Source organism: Caretta caretta, chromosome 8 (assembly GCF_965140235.1).
Source record: "Caretta caretta isolate rCarCar2 chromosome 8, rCarCar1.hap1, whole genome shotgun sequence".
NCBI classification, from domain to species: domain Eukaryota; kingdom Metazoa; phylum Chordata; order Testudines; family Cheloniidae; genus Caretta; species Caretta caretta.
In genome coordinates this window covers 24,705,267-24,725,468 of record NC_134213.1, presented here as the reverse complement: position 1 = coordinate 24,725,468, position 20,202 = coordinate 24,705,267, and the positions used below count along the sequence as shown (strand labels likewise).

At 38.5% G+C, this 20,202-nt stretch overlaps 1 protein-coding gene across 8 annotated transcripts in view; it reads right to left on the bottom strand.

The window, feature by feature from the left end:
- Positions 1 to 414: 414 nt before the first annotated feature.
- Positions 415 to 20,202, bottom strand: part of GABRA6 (gamma-aminobutyric acid type A receptor subunit alpha6) — a 31,729-nt gene continuing 11,941 nt past the window's right edge. For 6 of the 8 annotated variants that reach the window (XM_048861574.2, XM_048861573.2, XM_048861576.2 and 3 more), the window contains 2 exons: positions 8,719 to 8,961; positions 415 to 2,378 (listed from right to left, as the gene is read on the bottom strand). In XM_048861574.2, coding sequence (XP_048717531.1) covers positions 2,328 to 2,378; positions 8,719 to 8,961 — 294 coding nt within the window. In that variant the 3' untranslated portion in view covers positions 415 to 2,327. Of the gene's footprint in view, positions 2,379 to 8,700; positions 8,962 to 14,990; positions 15,150 to 20,202 lie in introns of those variants that run through there. The other 2 variants (XM_048861577.2, XM_048861575.2) reach the window with 2 other exon arrangements.

Sequence of the window (20,202 nt, the reverse complement as noted above, 5' to 3'; positions counted from 1 at the left end):
AATAGTGGTGAGTGGAACTACTTACAGCACCACTGTCTAGTTCCTACTATTCCTATTTAAACGGTTCACGTCTTATAAAAGCAGTGTACATGTAGTAGTAATTATGAGCAGGATTGTTCCTCCTTTAGAAAATGCAAGGGAAAATTAACTACTTCCCTTAATTTCTTTTAATTTGAGCTACATATGCTCAAGTGTCCAAGCAGATACACAGAGGCAACTGCTGTTCACCCTGCACAGGTAAGAAAGAAATCCCACTGAGGTCAGATGAACAGAATTTGGGCCCATACTATACAGAATATATATGGGTCAAAACCTGAGAGCTCAACGTCAGTTGTGAAGGCGCTAATATGTTATTTCCAAGTTTAGATAAGTTTCATTGAATGAACCTATAGCTTAAAACACTGTAATCAGGGGGAGCTGTAGGTGTCAAGCACATTTTTTCAAAGGCATTTGAAAGGATTCGTTTCACAGCTTATGTTTAGATTGAGTTATTTTAACTAAAACAAAGTTAAATACAAAATTAAGCTTTTTTCAATTCCAGTTTAGCTTTCCCTTCACCTTTATACATTTATATTTTATAAACAAGGCTGTCCAAAATTATTTTGAAACCTGTGGTAGATTACTCACAGGGGTGTGTATTATTAATATAAACGTGTTTGTAAAGCAAAAATGACTACAGTTACACAAGCCAAATATCCACTTTAAAATACAAATAACCTTTGGGCCCCTGGAGTGCAGTTTGTTCTTTGTCAAGTAAATATATTTACAAATTATAAAATACAAAGTTGGGGGGGGTCCGTGTTTAATGAAGATATTGTATGGAGACTAAAAATGGGGAAAGCTTTCACAATTCTGGATTCAGAGCAAATGGGAAATAATTCAGTACACTTACAAGTACATTCAAACATGCCAGTCTGTTGCCTCTGGAATAAAATAAACTGCATATAATGACATCTCTGTGTGTCGGCTGCAATTACTATATCAGCCCAAGTGTACTGAGCATGAAACTTACTCCACCCACATAAAGTACACACAGGTGGAGGCTGAAATTGAACTAAGGATCTGACCTCGTGTTAGCTGTCTGGTTGCCAGACCAGGAGAAGCTACATGCCTATTAAAATAGGGGGAAGGTAGACAACTAAAGCCAGATCCTAAGATGGTGTAAATTGGCATAGCTCAAGTGAAGTCAGTGAAGCACGGAGAACTTACAAGAGCTGAAAATCTAGTCCCTGAATATTAACTAGTGATAAAGAGGTTTGGTTTAGATGAAACAAGAAATCCTTTGCAATGCTTAGATCTATGAACAGCACCTAATCCCATTCATTTTAATTCCATTTAGTTTAACAACAGTTTAATATAAATGTGGGAGTTCTTAGTTTATTTCTACTGCATGTTGTTCTCAGTGCCTACCAGTATCCACTGGGCTTGCTAGAAAGAAGGCTCAGGTTTTATTTCATGGGGTAAGTTCTCTCCAATTACATTCTTAAATAACAAGGGTAATGGAGATGAAGGGTGGGTATATAATAAAATGTCAGAAAGCAAAGAAATATGTAACATAAATACTACAACAAAGACTAGACCTTTCTTTGTTACAGGAGTGTGAATCAAATTGTAAATACCTTCAAATCTAATGGGGATGAAAGTGACACTAAACTTGCTGGTAGTACTTATCTGTGTATTGGCAAGATAAAGTGCAATATCCTAATTTACGAGATCAGATTCATAAGCAATGGTTTACATGTCCTGTTCCATTCTGCTTGGCATATGGTTTTGGATTTTTTTTACAACAGTGTATGAATCTTCATTTAAAGTTTACATTTAAACAAGATGATAAAAACAAGGATACAAACAAATGTGCAGCATTCATCATGAAAACCGGAGAGGGTTCCGCCCTCTTTGACAGGACAGCTCAACAGGTATTAGGTGTAAATTGACAACAGCCCTATTGACTGCAATGGAGCAGAGCCTACTCACGCTAACTCAGAATCAGGTTTTCATTAGTACCCTTAAAAGTACTTAAGGGAGATGTTACAAGGAATCTCAATTTTGGTTCAAGATTTACCTTCAAACATTCATAATAGAATTAGAACAAGTATAATACCCAGTCCTAAACCATTTAACAAAATAAGAACTTGAGCTTGCACTCTGAATCAACACCTTAGATAGAGTCTGTCCCTTCAAGCGGCCAAGAGTCTACATTTCCAGATGGTGTCCCACATAAAGACATGATATTTTACATTTACAGCAGGCAGAGATAGACACTCATCCTCTGAAGTCACTGAGCTCTACAAGACGGCCAGTGATTTGTCAAAGCGGTGTTGCATATATCAGTTGGGCTGGTAGTCATTCCGAAGATGCATTGCAGTGGGTTCAAAAAACTGGAAGAAAAGATACAAGGGAAATTTCAGTCATGTGCTGCCAACAATGCAGTCAATCAACAACACAACTTAGCTATTGATTCCCAGCTGCCTCAGCAGGCTTAAACCAGCAACATATTGTAAGGAAGAATCTTCTCAGGATTAGAAACAATGTTCACTACTGGGATCAGCAAAGCTGAATTCTAAGTATGCATGCTAATGACTCTGGTTAGTTCTTTTGCAGTTCATTTTATTTTCCAGTGGTTAAAATGAAGCATGATATTATATACATTCCAAGGGTCAGCGAGGTTTTATGAATGTTAACATATTATACATGGGAATGGGCAACAGGGGATGGATCACTTGATGATTACCTGTTCTGTTCATTCCCTCTGGGGCACCTGGCAGTGGCTACTGTCAGAAGACAGGATACTGGGCTAGATGGACCGTAGATCTGACCCAGTATGGCCGTTCTTATGTTAAACGCCTTTCCAGTTCTCACACTTCTTTCTGCTGGTCTATCCACTCTGCTGCTCCTAAAATCAATTCCTCACTCACATCTCCGTGGAGTTTCTGCATCACATTCCAACTCTACATCTTCGCCTTTAAGCCCCTACAAAGCTTCCTTCCTCTACCCCACCATGCTCATCTCCAGGTATGCGCATAACAAAAACAGCCAGAGTTACAATATGGAGGTTTCAAAAAAAAAAACCCACCACAATTTGGGAAGGGATATAAATCCTCATTCTTCAGGTCATAAATCAGACTCTTACTGATTGTGAAAGATGGAGAAAGATTCCTTTGGGGCAGATGTTCCCATAACTGCCCACTGCAGGGCTTCTTGCACCTTCCTCTGAAGCAGCCAGCCAATGTCAGAGACTGGACACTGGAGCAAATGGACCACTAGTCCAAATTTTTAATGGCAATGGCTATCTTTCTAATACATTATTAATTGCACTTTGGTTTTGGACAGTATGTCTCATATAGAACTGCGTGAACAAAGTTTATTTGGGGGAATTTATTATCCCTCGCATATTATTTCCAATAGTTAGGATTATTTCAGGACTAGGGCAGCTTTCGCTGAAGCAACCAATATTTTTTTTCAAATTTGTTAGATTCTCCACTCATAAATCCCTGTATCTGACTTGTCTGTCCTAGTGGTTTTGGAATGCTGCCTGCCACTGTACTCAGCGGATGAGTGTGTGCATGCAAATACAGTTGGCAGTATTCCAGTGTCATGTAGGTATGATGAGGAAGTTATATTCTGATATTTTGCAGCTAAATTAATTACAAATTGACCTTATATAGAAAGGAAATAAGTCCTCTTAAAGTAGTAGTTTTAATGCTTTGATTTTTCACATTATAAATGGTACATCCATGCTGCTGCAGTTAAACATCTGTCAGCATTTCAGTTATAAATCTATCTTTGCAGAGGCTTATAACATGGCTACCAAAATTCATTTTGGTCTAGAAACTGACATCTGTGGTTTCAGGATTTTTTTATATAAAACATTACAAACACTTCAATTTTCCTGTTACGAATTGCATGAGAGGAAAAAATCAGTGGGATTCTAAAATCACTAACTGTAAAGCCAAGCAAACAGCAGGCAGAACATTGTGTTAGCTTCATTTCACAACTCTGCTGATACAACTGTGGCCCTGCAACACCACTGCTACTCCAGCCCTGAACAGGTGTTGAGCAATAATGTCCAAGTGTGTCAAAAATACCAAACTGTGTAGTGGTTTTATGATATGGATAATTGCTATTTAAGGACAAAGAAAACTCATTTTCACTCATGATCTAGCCAAGATGTGAATCATTTCTCTTTACCCTATTTTCTTCATGAACAAAAAATTCCCCAAATCATCTTGTTTTAACTTGCATTTGCTTTTCTTTCATTTCAGAGGGTTCTGTCATTTTACTTAAATGTAATGTAGGCCTGGGCATAAGTAAGTTATTTGCCTCATTTCTTAGTGAGCATGATGGGCGAGGTAAATTGATCAGTTGGCTAGAGACAGGATGTCTGCATTAGCTGAGATAAGGGGGAATTTCAGGGTACCATTTACAACGGACAAGATAAGCCTGAAATGTAAGATGAGGTAAAAAGTAGGTCGTGCGTGCACAATGTGTGGACAGAGCATGCTGTACTGGGATTGATTCCTGCAGAGTAACCAAACCAATCCGGAAGCGTGTGATGCACTGTATTGTTAAGAATGCATGTGTTGTTAGTGTTGGCAAAGATGTATGTAAGGAAAACTTTTGCCTATACCCACCCCCTATACTTGAATCTGATCAACTCAGCATAGCTTTTATGTATGCAAAATAAAGGAGCCTGAGTGATGAGACTGGAGTCAAAATGACTTCTTTGGTAACCGTGTGGAAGAGTCTCAGGGGACCCCCAACATAGATCAAACTAGCAATTTTACAAAAAATTTGCTAAACTTATTTGTGAAATTCTCTGATCCAGCTGAGTTGTACTTGGCACAGGACCAGTAAGGGGGAGAGGGTCTGGCATTACACCATTTATGCAACCCCCATTCCTGATGTCATGAATTATCAACTGCATAAAACAAACCAGCTTGGAAGGCTGCCAGGGTCTTTTCAAGCACCCAGAGTTCAGCTGGATTCAGTAACGTCCCAGTGCACCAACTTTCCCCAGCCATGCGCCATAATCCAGATTTTAGGAGGACTGTACAACATAGGACCTGCTGTGTCAGCACTCTGCCATCAATGGATTCCTCTCTCTAGGAGAAATCCTCCAATGCTTGGATCCATTGGGTTTATCGCTGTCTTGAACAGATGGATTGGTACAAAGGAACCATAAATTTATCCTGTGGTATTCTGTGACCAATGGGCATAAATGCTCAGTTACAGTTTTTAGCTTGTTGAAGTTGATATGATTTATGTATACATTAGGACAACATTTTTTCCTTGATCATTTTGTTTGTATTTATAGTATATTTTTCCCTTGTGGTATTTTCTATTGTTCTGCATATATAAACAACATTCAGAATGCGTAAACATGGGAAGGCACTTCTTTCAATATACAAAAATCTAATTATTGCATTTGTGCATTTAATATTTTTATTTTTTCCTTTTTAATTGCGTTTTCCAGAATTATACTGTTCTCTAATAAGAAAATTATTTAATGATAATGATTTAACATTTATAAAGCACTGCACCTCATTATGAATCCCAAAGTGCTTTACAAATTTTATTAACTGACGCACTATGCAAACTATACAGGGATCACTTCATTCACCGCTAAAATGCAGCCACTTATGATTTGGGCAATAAGCAGTAACTATTTGATAGTGCACAGCAATGCTTCCCAAAAGTCTAGGGGACAGATCTTCAGCTGGTGTAAATCAGCATGGCTCCACTGACTTCAGTGAAACTATGCGGATTCACTCCAGATGAGGGTCTGACTCCAGGTCATGAGGTAAAGAAGAATACTGTAGCCTACTGAAATAAAAAAAAGAATTTGGGCAGACTATATAATGATCTGAATTGGAAAACAACCAAGACATCTGTGTTAACACACCTGCACTTACAAAAAGTGCCATGGGTCTTTATTACAAGTGAACCAGAGCTCGTTGTTAAGTCTCATCTAAAAAATGGTTGGTCAGTTTCTCAGCTAGTACAAAGTAGCATCATTCCGTTGACCTTGCTCAATGGAGCTACACCCAGTTTAAATCAGCTGAGGATCTGACCCAGTAGTTCTAGCCCCACACTCTCCCCCATAAAACATACTGGAGCAATCTTGACTGACTACAGACTAAAGGGGTAAAAGCACCATTTTCAGAAACAACAACACCACTTATTGCAACACCTATTGTATGATTTCCTTAAAGGTCTCCCATTCAACTACTTATCCAGACTACCCTCACTTAGATTATGAGATCTGACTGTACAAAGTGGATTTATTTTTAAAAAAATGCAAACACACATGCAAGCTGTTATTAATTTGTGAAGCCCAAGTGATAAATAATTAAAACTAATTATTTATATAATTATAATTATATTTATAAAAAAAAACATAAGGTCCATATTACAGTGATCTAGATCTCCTGTCGGCCCTAATCCTGCAAAGCATTTAAACATGTGTGTAACTTTGCTCTATGATTAGTGAAACTATTCACCGGTTCTGCAAAGCATTTAAGCACATTCATGACTGGGGTCACTAGTCCCTGATAATATTACTATACAGAATGTGCCAGAGTGTTTGCACATGGAATGGATATTTGGATAATATTAAGGTATTTATTTTTTTTAAAAGATGTCATAAAGAACTGATTTTAAAAAATCTAATAAAACTGGATTGTTATATCAAAATGTGCATAGTTTGCTTCTTTTTTTGGAAAAGAAAGGCTCTATGGACTGAATGTGCCACTTCCGTAAAGTAGATGCAAGTCTACTGACTAATCTCCATTGACTTCTTATGCAAGTTATACACTGGTCCAATGTAGCGAGGGTGTGAAAAATATTAATGACGTTCAAAGATATTGTGGCAGGATTCAATTTGTTAAATCAATTTATTTCAGTAGCGTATCCCTGTTTAGTAACTTTGGGCCTAATCCTGCAATTGAGTTGAATTGGCCTATTTATATGGCCTGGGCTTTGCAGAATTCACTTATGCCTTGAGTAGAAAAGATTAATATAGCAAAACGACTATAGGCATTTAAAGCAATAATGAAAAGTTAGTGAGATGGTATAGTAGATTATAATTCTAACAATGAATATCAAAGCCATTATTCTTCACACATGAGTAAACGAAAAGCAAAATGTAATTTACAGAGAGGTGTCTGAAAAATACTGAAACACTAAGTGTCAATAGTCTCCCTTTTTGTAGTTCTGCTTTAGGATTTTTGCCATACTATAAGGCTAGTATTGAAAAGAATTTCTCAGTTGTGTGTGCCTTTTGGGAGCATTTAAAAGTGACACATGAAAAATTATTGCAGTCAGCACAATTTGAGATGCCTTTGAAAAGTCTAGGGTTAATATTTATGGTAATATACCTGGTTCAACTTAAATTTTCCATAGCTACTGTGGGAAAACAACAATAGTCTTTCATTTTCCATACCTCAGTTTAGGATTTCAGAGCGAGATCCTCATCTGGTACAAATCAGAACAGCTCCAGTAAAGTCAGTGGAGTTTATACCAGTTTGCAATAGCTGAGGATCTGCCCCCCAAACTCTCATACTACCAGTTCATGTAATTATGTATTTTATATATTTGTTTTAGGGGAACCTGAATATTTCTGATTGGTGTGTGTGTGTGAGAGAAAGAGAGAAGTATATATGTTTTCGCTCTCTGTTGTGTATTCAGTATTGTCCAAATGTGGCCATTCTCTCTGTAACTCTCACACACAGAGCAGAGTATATTCATAACATCCAGTGGAATGTATTAGGTGTTCAAAGACAACATGGCAACAAAGTAAACACCTCATGGTTTGTATCATTCTTTTGTCCCATCTGCTGCATTTAGGTGAAAGAGAGTAAATTCAAAGGAGAATTTAAGCTACTAGAAGAAAGATTTAGGGTTTTAATGACTGCCTGGAAATGATAAACTAATCATTGACAGATTATCCCAGAAGCATTTAATTTGCATCATATGCATCTTTTCCATGCCACCTAGGAATGAGGCTGGGAATACGAAGGACAAGACATTGTGCCATTTAATGCAGATAAGACTAAATCTTTTAAACAGAGTTATGCAAAGGGGGACGGGGTGTGGAGGGGTGGGAGTATGTGCCTGTGTGTATTCAAACTTTATTGAGGTAAAAAGATGCACCAGGGTTTTTATATATAGATAGGTAGATAGATATAGATATAAATTAATGATGGAACAATATTTAGAGAGTGTACAATGCAAGTGCAGCCATTTTCCCCCTACTGTTTAATGTTTAGAATGCATCTTAAACTTTCCTTTTTTTTTAAGAGACCATGCAAAATAAACTCATCATCTTAAGACAATCATAGGCTATATTAGGGTTCTTATCTCCTTCATTGCACTGCTTCAACAAATACTATGCCATTCCCTGTCACACCTAGCAAGATTAAGTGATGAAAGAAATAAAATTATATATATATTTTTGCTAGGAATACAATCTTAGACAACTGCCCCCAACCTGCTCAAAGTATGTTGAAAGAAAAGGTTTTAATTTCTCCCCTATGAATAATATTACTTCCTTGTCTTCAACACACCATTCTCACTGGCTGCTAATATGTATTATTAAAAATTTCTATGCTGCAAAGAACTGAGTAACTGAAGTTCCAAGGCTGAATTAAAAAGAATGCTGGCCCCCAAAGCATACTTCCATTCTGTAACAGTTGAATGCAATTAAATGCTAGTACTCACTTCCATAGTATCCTTTGAAAGGTAAACAACCCAATATACCAGGTTGAATCCTGCAAATGCCACTGGAAAGAGGATCCTGGAATATTGGTCTATTTTACTAGTGCCTCCGAGTGCTGGTGGGGGAATAGATATCGGTTGACTTTGAGATGCACTATTGGATATTATGCTGGCTTCAGGAGACTGGTCCATCTGAGAGGTTGTGGAGTTCATTCGTTTCTTCAGGTTGCAATTGGAGTCAGAATGCTGTAGGGAGAAAACATTACCAGATTCTCAGCTGTGAGATTTGAGACACATAGTTGCAGTTTCTTTCAACATACTGAAATTAGGCTTCCTCCTGCCTTTCTTCTTGGTTTTCTGAGGGTTTTTTTTTTTTTTTTGTATTCCTCTTTGCACAGTTTAAAGTAGTCACAAAAATAATACACATAGACATGCTAATAGCCAGAGTCAGTCCACAGGTGTATATCTGTGCACCACTCTCATGACATGAAAGATACATGCAGATATCTCAGGCAATATTTGGCTCAGAGCTTTGATAGAAGCTGATAGCAGAAAAAGGTTCTACGTATAATGTTGTGCTACCATTATTATATATGGGGGTTGGGTGAGGGAAAGACAATTGATCAGAAGAGAAACCAGAGAGAAAAGACAGATGAGAGAACACAGAAGAAAAGAGATTAAATAAACATAAATACTTCTCTTCTACGTCAGTGCCTCAGCTTATAAAGCCAAATTCTACCCTCAGATATGCGCACACAAATCCCATTGGTTCCAACAGAAGTTGTATACAGATGGCTGAGGACAGACATTTTCTCTAAAAGTAGGATTTTTTTTAGAACTGCCACTTTTTTATAGCATAATCTATGTTTAATAAAAATGAAACCCTGCTGTTTCTCATAATTTGCAGAATAGCACTGGCCATCACTGATCACTGACATCAACATCTGTTCTTCCATTGTTCCCCTTGCCAAACTACCCCTTTCCGAACCCAACCAGGCCATGAAATCCATAAAATTCAGACAGACCCACTGATGCATTCTGTGTTTGCCTTCCTTATAAAGGATCCAGACAATGCCCAGTTCATTGTCAAATGTTTTCCTACCCTGCTTGATTCAGAAAGACTGAAAACAGGTTGACTGTGCTTATTAAGCATGGATGAACTCTCCTGGGGCTCCTTAACCACCAAGGAGATATCTATGCTCAGTTCTATCTTAATTCTCTCTCAATTCCTGCCACTGAAGTTTTTCTACCATGTGAGTCTGTTATTTGTTATTTATATTACCTTAGCAAGTAAGAGCCTTAGTCATAGACAAGAATCCTATTGTGCTGGTTGCTGTAGAAACACAGAACAAATGACAGACCATACCCCAAAGAGTTTACAATCCAGTGGATTCACTGATACTGCTCAGTTCTGTCTACTATCATCATAGCTAGGCTTGAGGCTTACAGAAACTGAGGAAGGAAGGTGTCCCAGAACCTATGTTTCAGGGTTATGGATAAAAATATTGGCACTTAAATTGAGTATAATCTCTGTGGATGTGAATTAGTGAAAACCTACAGAGCTTTTTCCATCATCCTCTGCAGAAACAGAATGACTGAAAGTGATGACTGAAGTCTTCAACAATTTAAATATCATTAGATTAAGAATACTTGTATTGTAAAACAGAGTTGTGATATTACTTCTTCACACAATGCACAGTCCAAGCACAGTCAGCCTGCAGCACTCTTTGGCAGGGGATGTTGTGCAGGCTAAAAGTATAACTGGGTTAAAAAGAGAATTAGATAAGTTTATGGAGGATAGGCCCATCAATAGCTATTAGCCAAGATGGTCAGGGATGCAACTCCATAATCTGGGTGTCTTCTAATTGCCAGCAACTGGGACTGGACAACACTTGCCCTGTTCTTTTCATTCCCTCTGAAGTATATGGCACCGGCCACTGTCAGAAGTCAGGAGACTGGGCTAGATGGACCACTGTCTGACCCAATATGGCCATTTCTATGTTTTTATATTTGAATTGTGTAGCACAGTAAAATGCTGTTGGCTGTCTAATTTTGGTGACAAAACTCTGCAAAATTCATTATTTGGACATTTATTTTTTATGACAATCATTCATTTAAGAACATCCCAGTGTCTTATTGTAGCAGTTTTATGGCTTGATTCTTCAGCTGCTCCATGCATTGGACTTCATTTCAATGCAGAAGCTGCAGGATTGGGCCTTTAGCATATTAAGAGATGAGCATATGTTGAAACAGTTATTCTATTCAATGGTAATCTATAGTTAATATCATGCACTTACGGATAACCAGATAACCTGGTATTGACAATATGTTTTATGTTTGCTAAACAAAAGGGATGTAAAAGAATTATCTTCTTAGTATTCCGTATCACTGCTAGAGTATGAAAGAGAACCGCACACTTCTCACAAAGGCCAGATTCTGCTCATGGATGAACATGCTGATTTCCCATTAAAAATCGATGGAAGTTGTGTATGTGTATCCGCCTGCAGAATTTGGTCTAAAAAGACAAACAGAAGGCAGTGGGGAAAAATAAGCTTCTATTTGCACAATAGATAATGCTTTTTTTTCTCTCTCTCTCTCTGTTTCTACCCCCCCCGCCCCCGTTTCTTTCCTGAATCCCAAGCCCCCTGCCCACACTATGTCAAGTAACTGAAGAGTAACATGTTTTGCAGATGGATTATCAGTGGCATACATACTGTGGGGCTATGTCTATCTGGAACACAGATGTTTGATTTTTGTATTTTCCAGTTACACTGCAAGCAGCACACAGGTTTGAAGGGGGGATCATCCACAGATGTGTCACAGAAAAAGAAAGAGGGTTATCCATGTGCACTGGCACTAATCATAATAATCCTTCTCTCTAAACAGACTGACTGTTTGAGCCTGAGCTATTACTTTCGCTCAGAGTCACTATCCCATTCTGCTTTTCTGCCCTGCTTTCGAAACTGCAATGTTGCTAGACACACAATGTGGTTTGTCTTAGCTTTAGTCTTTCCCCAGTGCAGGAGAATTCTTTTTAAAAAGTGTTTGTTATTTCATCATATCACTTGTCAATAAACAGCATTCTGACATATATAGATCAGACCAAATTCTGCCTTGAATTACACTGGTATAAATCAGGATTCAGTACACTGAAGTCGTGGAGGTACCATGGTGTCTAGCTGGTCGAAATGGGTATATCTACACAGCCCAGGTAAACAGACTTAGGCTAGCGGGGCTCACAAGAGTGTTCTAAAAATAACTGTGTGGACACTGCTTTGAAGTTGCTGCTCAGGGCTGCTGCTTAGGCTCCAAAGCCCATCCCAATTCCTAGGCTTCAGAGCCAAAGTTCCAGCCCAAGCTGCAACTTCAAACCGCTGTTTCTAGAGCACTAGCCAAGTCCTGCTAGCCCCAGTCTGTCAACCCAGGCTGGGAAGCTCGCTCCCCCAGTGTGTGTAGACATCCATAGTGAAAAGAAAAATAGGCCCACTGTTTGCTGATGATGCTTTGGCAGAAGGTACACTAACTTTCCTTCTATTCCTCCCTTGTTAATGCAAAGATAGGAAATCCCTTTGTATAAGGAGTTGGTTGAGGGGAGGGGAGGTGGTGATTTTGTCAATGTGTTTATTAAATCTTTGTTATATTTACATTGCTGCAAGGCTGGGTTATCTGCAGGTACTTGCCAGAGGTTGTTTATTGGAGGGTGTATTTTTAAGAGTGAAGTATTCCCAGAGCATGGTGTGGCCAGTTCTTTATTTAGTATAGCACAAATTTTAAGAAATAAGTATCCCTAACCATAGGTGCTGGAACGAGGGCGGGGGGGCAGGGTTGCTGCCACATCCCCCTGGCTTGAAGTGGTTTCCATCATATACAGGGTTTACAGTTTGATTCAATGGCTCTCAGTACCCCCACTATACAAATTGTTCCAGCACCGCTGTCCCTACATGCCATGAAAAAACATGCTCTTCACATCAGATGATGATACAATTGGGGGATTTTTGCCACCACAAAATACAGGAGATTCCTTTTATTTTAACTTCTCCCTTACTTTCAAGGGCCCACCTGTATATCTTCATTTAGCATTGCATTCACAGAATCCTTGATCACAGATTCAAGGTGGAATATATTAATTAGTCCCAATTCTTGGGTCCTCTTGAGCTGTGCTCAGCAGAAGACATAAAAGGAGAGAGACAAGATAGTTTTATGCTCCCAACCCTGGACCTAGGCAGTGGCTGGATGGCAACTGGAGCAATTAAAAGGAGCATCCGATTGCTTTAAGTTACACCTCAGTGGCCTATTCCAGCAGCCAGGAAACATTATTGCTCCAGCAGTTAATGGCCGGTTCCTTGGACATCCCCCATACACTGAGGAACATGAGGTAGAGCTGGTATAACTCTGTGGAGGGGAAACCTCAAATAGCTGCTTAAACCAAATTAAAGATTCCTGTTTGCTACTTAAGCAATGCAAAAGGGGCAGATAGAAGCCTAGGACTTGGTCTGATGTGTTGCAATGGACTGTCTTTACTAACACTATCATTGTAAATTATTCTCCAGTTTATAATACAACTTTTTCTCAGCTACCAATGAAGACTACCCAGAGACCCTGGCCAAAGGAAGAGCAGCAAGAGGAGGCAACAACCTGTGGCTCTCATTCAAATTAAATTGATAAAGTTTGTGTGGGGGGATGGGGTTCTGTGACAGCTAAGCTCTGAGTAGTTGCTGCAGTTATTAATTTTCTCTATTTGGATTTTCCCTTTTGAGAGTTTTCTTTGACAAGGAGCATTGAGCTTAGGGTGCAGTGGTGAAATTTGCCCAAAACACTAAACAGAAAATATATGAACTATTACAACTAGCAAGCTATGTTAATCCCTGATTTTATGGACTAGAATAAAGCAAACTTGTCCAGCGCACCTAAGACAAAATCTCAAACACTGTTAGCTGAGTTGACAAATTGCAAAAGAAACTGGCTTCTTTACATGGCCTCTTTGCTGGCAGTGCAGATTTGTGATGTTGCAGCACAATGAAAAACATTGCCCCATGCCTGCAGTCTGACCCATGCGTGTGGACCTTTGCACAATGACTCAAAACTAAACAGGAGGTGCTGTATGGCATAGAGTAGTAAGGTGCAGTCTAGGACTAACTAAGGTCATACAACTAAACTAATTTATACTCTTTGGATGCCCACAAAGCAGCCACGAGTCTATTCCATCCAGATACTGATCTCCCTCAGTTCTCATTGACATTGCTAGGGTTTTCTTGGCACAACTCAGGAGGCTCTCAGCAAATTGCAGGATCAGGCCCTTACCACCAGTTAGAAAAGATAAAGCAAATACCGCTTTGGAATGTATGCAATTCTGTGTTCCAGCCTTCTCTGTTTTTATAGGAATGCTGTGTGCGTATTATTAATTTTGTGTGTATACTTTTCTCTGGATATTTTTAATTAAAAATCACTTTGAAATTATCTATGAATGTGCCTTCCTTTGTACTGCGGATATGTGATTTTGCTGTCAGTGCAGCTTGTAGCATGGCACTAAAATGAGCATCTTATGTATGTGCCTGGATACAACAAACTTTAAAACAATTCGTACTTGTTCTTATTGCTGTCTTCTTTGCTCACTTAAGATTATGTACTTTTCCTGTCAGTACAGTGAAGTAAAAAGAAAATAATGGCAATAAACTCTAAACTTTCAGATAGAAAAATGTGATGGTTCTTATTTCCTTTATAATTTACTAGGCTAAGGATATAGAATTTTGCTGTCATCACACTGGAATAAAAATGAAATTAGTGCCAAAGCTCAATATGCCTGGACAAGCATTAAAGAAGAAAAAAGCATATCTCCTACTCTTTTCCCCCTTTTCTTCCTATGAATATGTGACATTCCTACCAGTGCTACACAATATAAATGAAATCACTAACTAGTGGCCTGAAATCCTCAAAGATTATTCAAGGGCCTAACTTCCATTACGAGTGTTAGGTACCTGACTGTTTTTGAGGATCTGAACCCTAGACACTATAAAACTTACATAATAATAATTAATAATTGATAAAGCTTTCTTTCTTATTTTTGTTTGTTGACCTAATGGCAAAAGGACTCTAAGGACACTCTTTTAGATCCCAGTGACACAGATATACATTTAAAACCAAAACACCATTGAAAATATTAAATCTATTTCCAAATTGGGCCAGATTACTGAGCCTTTACTCACACTGGTGAACACTTACTCATACGAGTAGTTCCAATGAAGTCAACAAGACCAACCTTTTGAGTAACTGCTTACCAGTCAGTATAAGAGGTTCACTGTCTGGCCCTCGATTTAATAACCTTCTCTCCAAAGTTCTACATTGCTCCCAACATCTGTTGATTCCATCACCAACATGTAAAACAGGTAAGGAATTGGCATAGTTGGGTCCACAGCTGTTACTAACACTATTAACATCTGCAGAAGAAACACAGAACTCCAATATCACATCTCAGCAGGTAAAAAAAGGCTCTTTTGAAGATTTACGATCTTGCTATATCAATGCAGTTCCATGATAGGACACATCAAAATGCAGATTGACACTGCAGAGCCTCTGACAAAATATATTTATTTTATGTTATTTATGTTAAATGATTAAAGCCACATTTTGCTCTTAGATACACTGGTGCTAACCCAGCAATTTAAATGGAATAATTCTGAAATGGCCCCTGTGGAACTGTGAGCAGAAGGCAGTCTCTCCACTTACTTTGTGCAATCTTTGCAGCTTTTATACAAAAACAACTGATATTCCTTCATTCCTGTGCAATCATATTTGTTTTGTCCTATTTTAAGATGTGCTGCTGTGACTACTGAGATCAGACTGCAGTACTGTGCAAAAACGTGTAAATGCTAGTGGGGGAAAACCCTCATATCTTGAAATGCAAGACATTTAACATATATTTGTGTTTGATTTCAGCTGTCTCTTCTCTCTCCCATCCCTATTGCCCAGCTCTGTAGCTCTAGGAAACATTGAAGACATGTGGATACAAATGATAATCAGTTACTTGCCCTCTCCTTTCAGCCACATCAGGATACTCATTAAACATGTCCAATATATTCTGATTGATGTAATCACAGGGAACTAAATCCTTTCTACTGGAAAGACATCAGGCTCCTCTACACTTGAGGAATGTTGCTTAAAGACAGAATAAGAATCCTCTGCTGTCTGAGCCATATCACTTTGTGGCTTAGGAAAAAGAGCTGTTTGAAAAAACAAACAGCAAAAAGCTTTCACAAAAATATTGAATTGGAAAGTGTTTTTATTTGTTTGTTTATCAAAATGTCATCAAAAATTCTGACCAGCTCTATATAGGAAATAATCCCTGTTAAACTCTGTGACTGTCATGCTGCAAAAGCTCTTGGATACTGTACAACAGGCATGCACACCAAGTGACTTTGGTCCCTGTCCTTTTCTGTACTGGGGGACCCTGGCTCCCTCTTGAAGTCAATGAGATGCCAGAGGGTTCTGTGAGGCACCCAGGGACCCATGCAACACTTTCAGAATCTGAGCCTACTAAATAAAGAAAGCTGTGAAGAACCAAACAATGTGATTCATATTTAAAACACACACATTTTAAATGGAATACAATCGAAACGCTGCCCTGCTTTCCTATGCTATTGGTACTGAATTTGCTTCTGATATGCTAATTGTAATTGTAATTATAAAAGCAAATGTAATTACTGTAAGAATAAAAATGGGCTTCCATCAGGGTCCAGATGCATTCTCAGCTGGTGGCTGTCATATATTGGAGTGGAATGCCCACAGTTTTGTATTTCACACAGAGATCACCTGCAGCTGACAAATACAATGAGCCAAATTCGGCTCTGAGCTAGCTGAGGGAAATTCATAGTGACTCCTTGGCAACCAGTGAAGTCACTCTGGGTTTGTATCACTTCACTGAGAGCAGAATTCAGCCCACTGTATCTAACAGTCCAAGAACTTATTGGAAGTTTGCAGCAACTCTACTGAGTATGCCAAAATAGAATTTGGCCCTGTGCCTTCTCTATTTTTAGATTAGAGGTTTGGTGGAGCATTATGTAATAACATATTAGTAAGAGATTTTGAATAAAAGAGGCATTTAAACAAAATTAACTATCTTAAAGGGTGAGAGGGACACTTTTAATATATTTTGAATGATTTTTGTAGTAGACAAAGTTAGATTTGGAACTGTAAAAAATTGAACGTATTCTGAATCCACTTTAACTTGCTGGGTTTAAAACTATTCACGCAACTAAAGCTTTCAAATGACTCTGAATTTTCATCAATACTAGATCTTCTCTCTCAGGTCTTGTCTGCTACAATGAAACGTTTGGGTGCAACTATCTCATCGTTACTATACCACCAGTGGAAGTGTTTGTGTAGACAGGGGCATACACACCACCATCTCACTTAGCCTGGTTGGGGCAGGCTTAGAGAACATATTGGCAAAAATGCTGGTGTCTTATTTACCCTGTAACTCACCCCATTATTACCACTAATGAAATTGTATTGGTAGCACTGAATGATTCCCAGTCTAACACAGACACAACCCTTTTATATTTTCTGCTCCTGGACTCTTCAGTAACTAGCCCAACCTTAACATTCTCCATCAGCTTTCACTGTCTAAGGAGTAAGTTCAATAAAGACAGAAGGCAGATAGCACTCTTCCTTCTGACACAAACACTGCTCACTACATTTCTCCTCAAACTCCCAACTGATAAAACTAAACCCCTGGCAATCATCAAAAAACACAAGAAAACCCACCATTATAGTGGAAGAAAGGTTTTTTTTTTCTTTGAGGGAGAAATAATAGACCAGAACAAAAAAGGAGACAAGAAGATCTGAGGGCATAAGAAAACGTGAAGATTTTTAATTAAGGGGTTTCTTTTAATCACATGAACTTGGTGGCTACTTAGGAAGGTGGGGGGTTAGAGAAAAAATTTCCTCTTTAAAACATTGTTGAGGAAGAATAGCACAGGGCCTTGTTAAAAAAAAATCTGAGACACACAGAGGACATCTTAGAAAAGACAGAAAGTCCTGCAACAATATTATACAAGGATCTAGAACAAGAAGAAATAGACTTTGCAGAAATCAGAGAGAAAAGGAACTGTAAAAGAAAGCAATGATATGACTTAGAATCAGAAAAGGAGTAAGGAACCAAAGCATAAGAACTGAATAAAAAACAGAAGGGGCAGGATTCTAGAAAGAGAAGGAAAAAGAGACAAGACAAATAGGAGAGTGATATAGCAGTAGTATACAAAACACAGACACACCCTCCTTAATGACATTCTAGATCCTATTAACTCCCCTTGAGCCAGGGCTGCCTTCTTACAAGAATTTTTTTCCCAGCATGCCTTTATAGGGGTCAGCCCTTTAAATCTGACAGAGCCAAGCAGCTGCAGTCCTAAACAAGCCACTTTTGTAAGTGCTTACTACATCTCCTTCTTCTAGTTCATAAGAACTCTTGATTCTTGTTGTGGTTTCCCTTGGTTTTCCCTTTCCTGTTGCTGAGGAGATGGGTACATCCTTATGCCAAACAAGCAGGGTGGAACTGGAACAATATTCTACAGCTATAAAAAGTGACTGCTGACTCTCTAAAGATACAAACTCTGGATTTCGGCTTGGGGAGAAGGTCTATGCACTGCTCTTTGCAACCTTTTAAAATGTGGAGACTTTTGAATAGGGCTTATATTATTTGCTTGGTTGGTTTTTGCTTCTTTCCTAGTTCTAGATGCCATGTATGACTTGTAAATAGCTCTGTTAAGGAAAATATTTGTAGACTGTGTTTCTTAGGTATTTTACTACTCACTTGCTGGCTTTTATTGTTAAAACGGTGAAAAAAGAGGAATGTATTGATTGTACTTACTTCTACACTTGTTTGTGATTTAAACCCTTGAGAGGGAAACTTTACAGAGTGAGAGTTCAAACTTCTTTGTTTGCTTTATTGATTCCTTCAAGGTCAGACTTTTAGCCTGTGTTCAGATTGGGCTGCAGTGGTATGGAGAATATGTAAATCTCTTCAGCAGCTGTAGGAGCCACCAAGCTTTCTAGAATCAAGCCCTGGTGTGACTGGGAAAGCAGCTATGGGGAGCCATGTCCTCAGCTCTCACTGCCTTTGCTTTGTAGCATCTGTTGCAGAGTCACCCCACAGCAGACTATGTAGAGGAGGGCAAACTGAAAAAAGTCACTTGCTGTAATCGCTTCAATGTGAAGATAAATTGGCTGAATATGGGCCCTGTTTTGGGGAAGCTGAAACACCTCTGTGATCTGCACTAGAGCTCAAAAATAGGGTAGTTCCTCTGTGAAAGATAATGGCTCTGTAGCTCCTCTCCCTTTTACAGATTTTGCACCATTCTAACTTCACTATAAGAGAGAGCAGAATCACACCCAAAACCCTGGGTTGTACATTTCTGAAACCCAAGATGAGGACTTTGAGAACTGATGAAGAGGCTGAGAATAATGAAAGTGCTGACTGGATTTTGGTATTTGATTGAACAATTGCAACATGAATGTAATGTTCTTTTCACTAGAGACTCTTGAGTTAAAAATGGAAGAGTTCTGCTAAACTCTCTGTTCTGTGGGAGCTAAGGACACTCAGCACCTTGCAGGATCAGGCTCATGATGCCTTTGGCAATCAGTGCTGTGGGGGGGCCTCCTCACTGCTACTTCTGGGAACAGCAAATAGAAACTCCATTGGGCAAGTTTTCCTGCCAGGCCTCCATGAGCCACATTGTCTTATTCAAGTTCCACTGTATGTATCGGTGTCTTAAAAAAAAATGAGGCAAATGTTTGTCTACCTATGAAGAGGAGTTGGATCTTCTAATATAATTTTTTTCTTCTGGGATCTCAGAATTTTAATCATTGCAGTACTTACGTAAGTGTTTTACTGGATATAATTTGAGGTCTCTGCCTAATGTATTTGGACTCTAAATTGTGTAAAATTACATTTTTGTCTTCTCCAAGAACACAGGACTTTATGGACCATTATCACATTGTTCTTTTCTCCTCCTTCTGTCCTTTCTGAATTAATTTCATTGTTTATCTATAATGGACCCTCTACAGACCATATTATATTTTCTTTAGTATTCTATATATATAGTATTCTATATCTTTAAATGGAACAAATGATGAACAGCATTGATTCATTATTCAGGGATTCAGACCCGAAATATCTTTCCAGTTTAGGGTTCTTATTCTAATATAGTGATGTGCTTTCTGTTAATATTTTCTTTTATTGTGTCATGCAAGGTGATCTATTTAACTTAGTATTTTGATATTTGCCTGAGTAATTTCCTGTGAAAAAGCTATATCTGAAAAAAAAGAGGACTAGGGATCTTTTAAAGTGCTCCTAGTCTTTAGATCTGTAGCATTTTCCTTTGTAGCATTAATTTGCTGTTACAATATACAGCCCGTAGGGTATGTAATGTCCTCAGTCAAATGATAATATTTCAGTCATAACAACTGAGCCTTTCTCAAATGTCATGACATTTG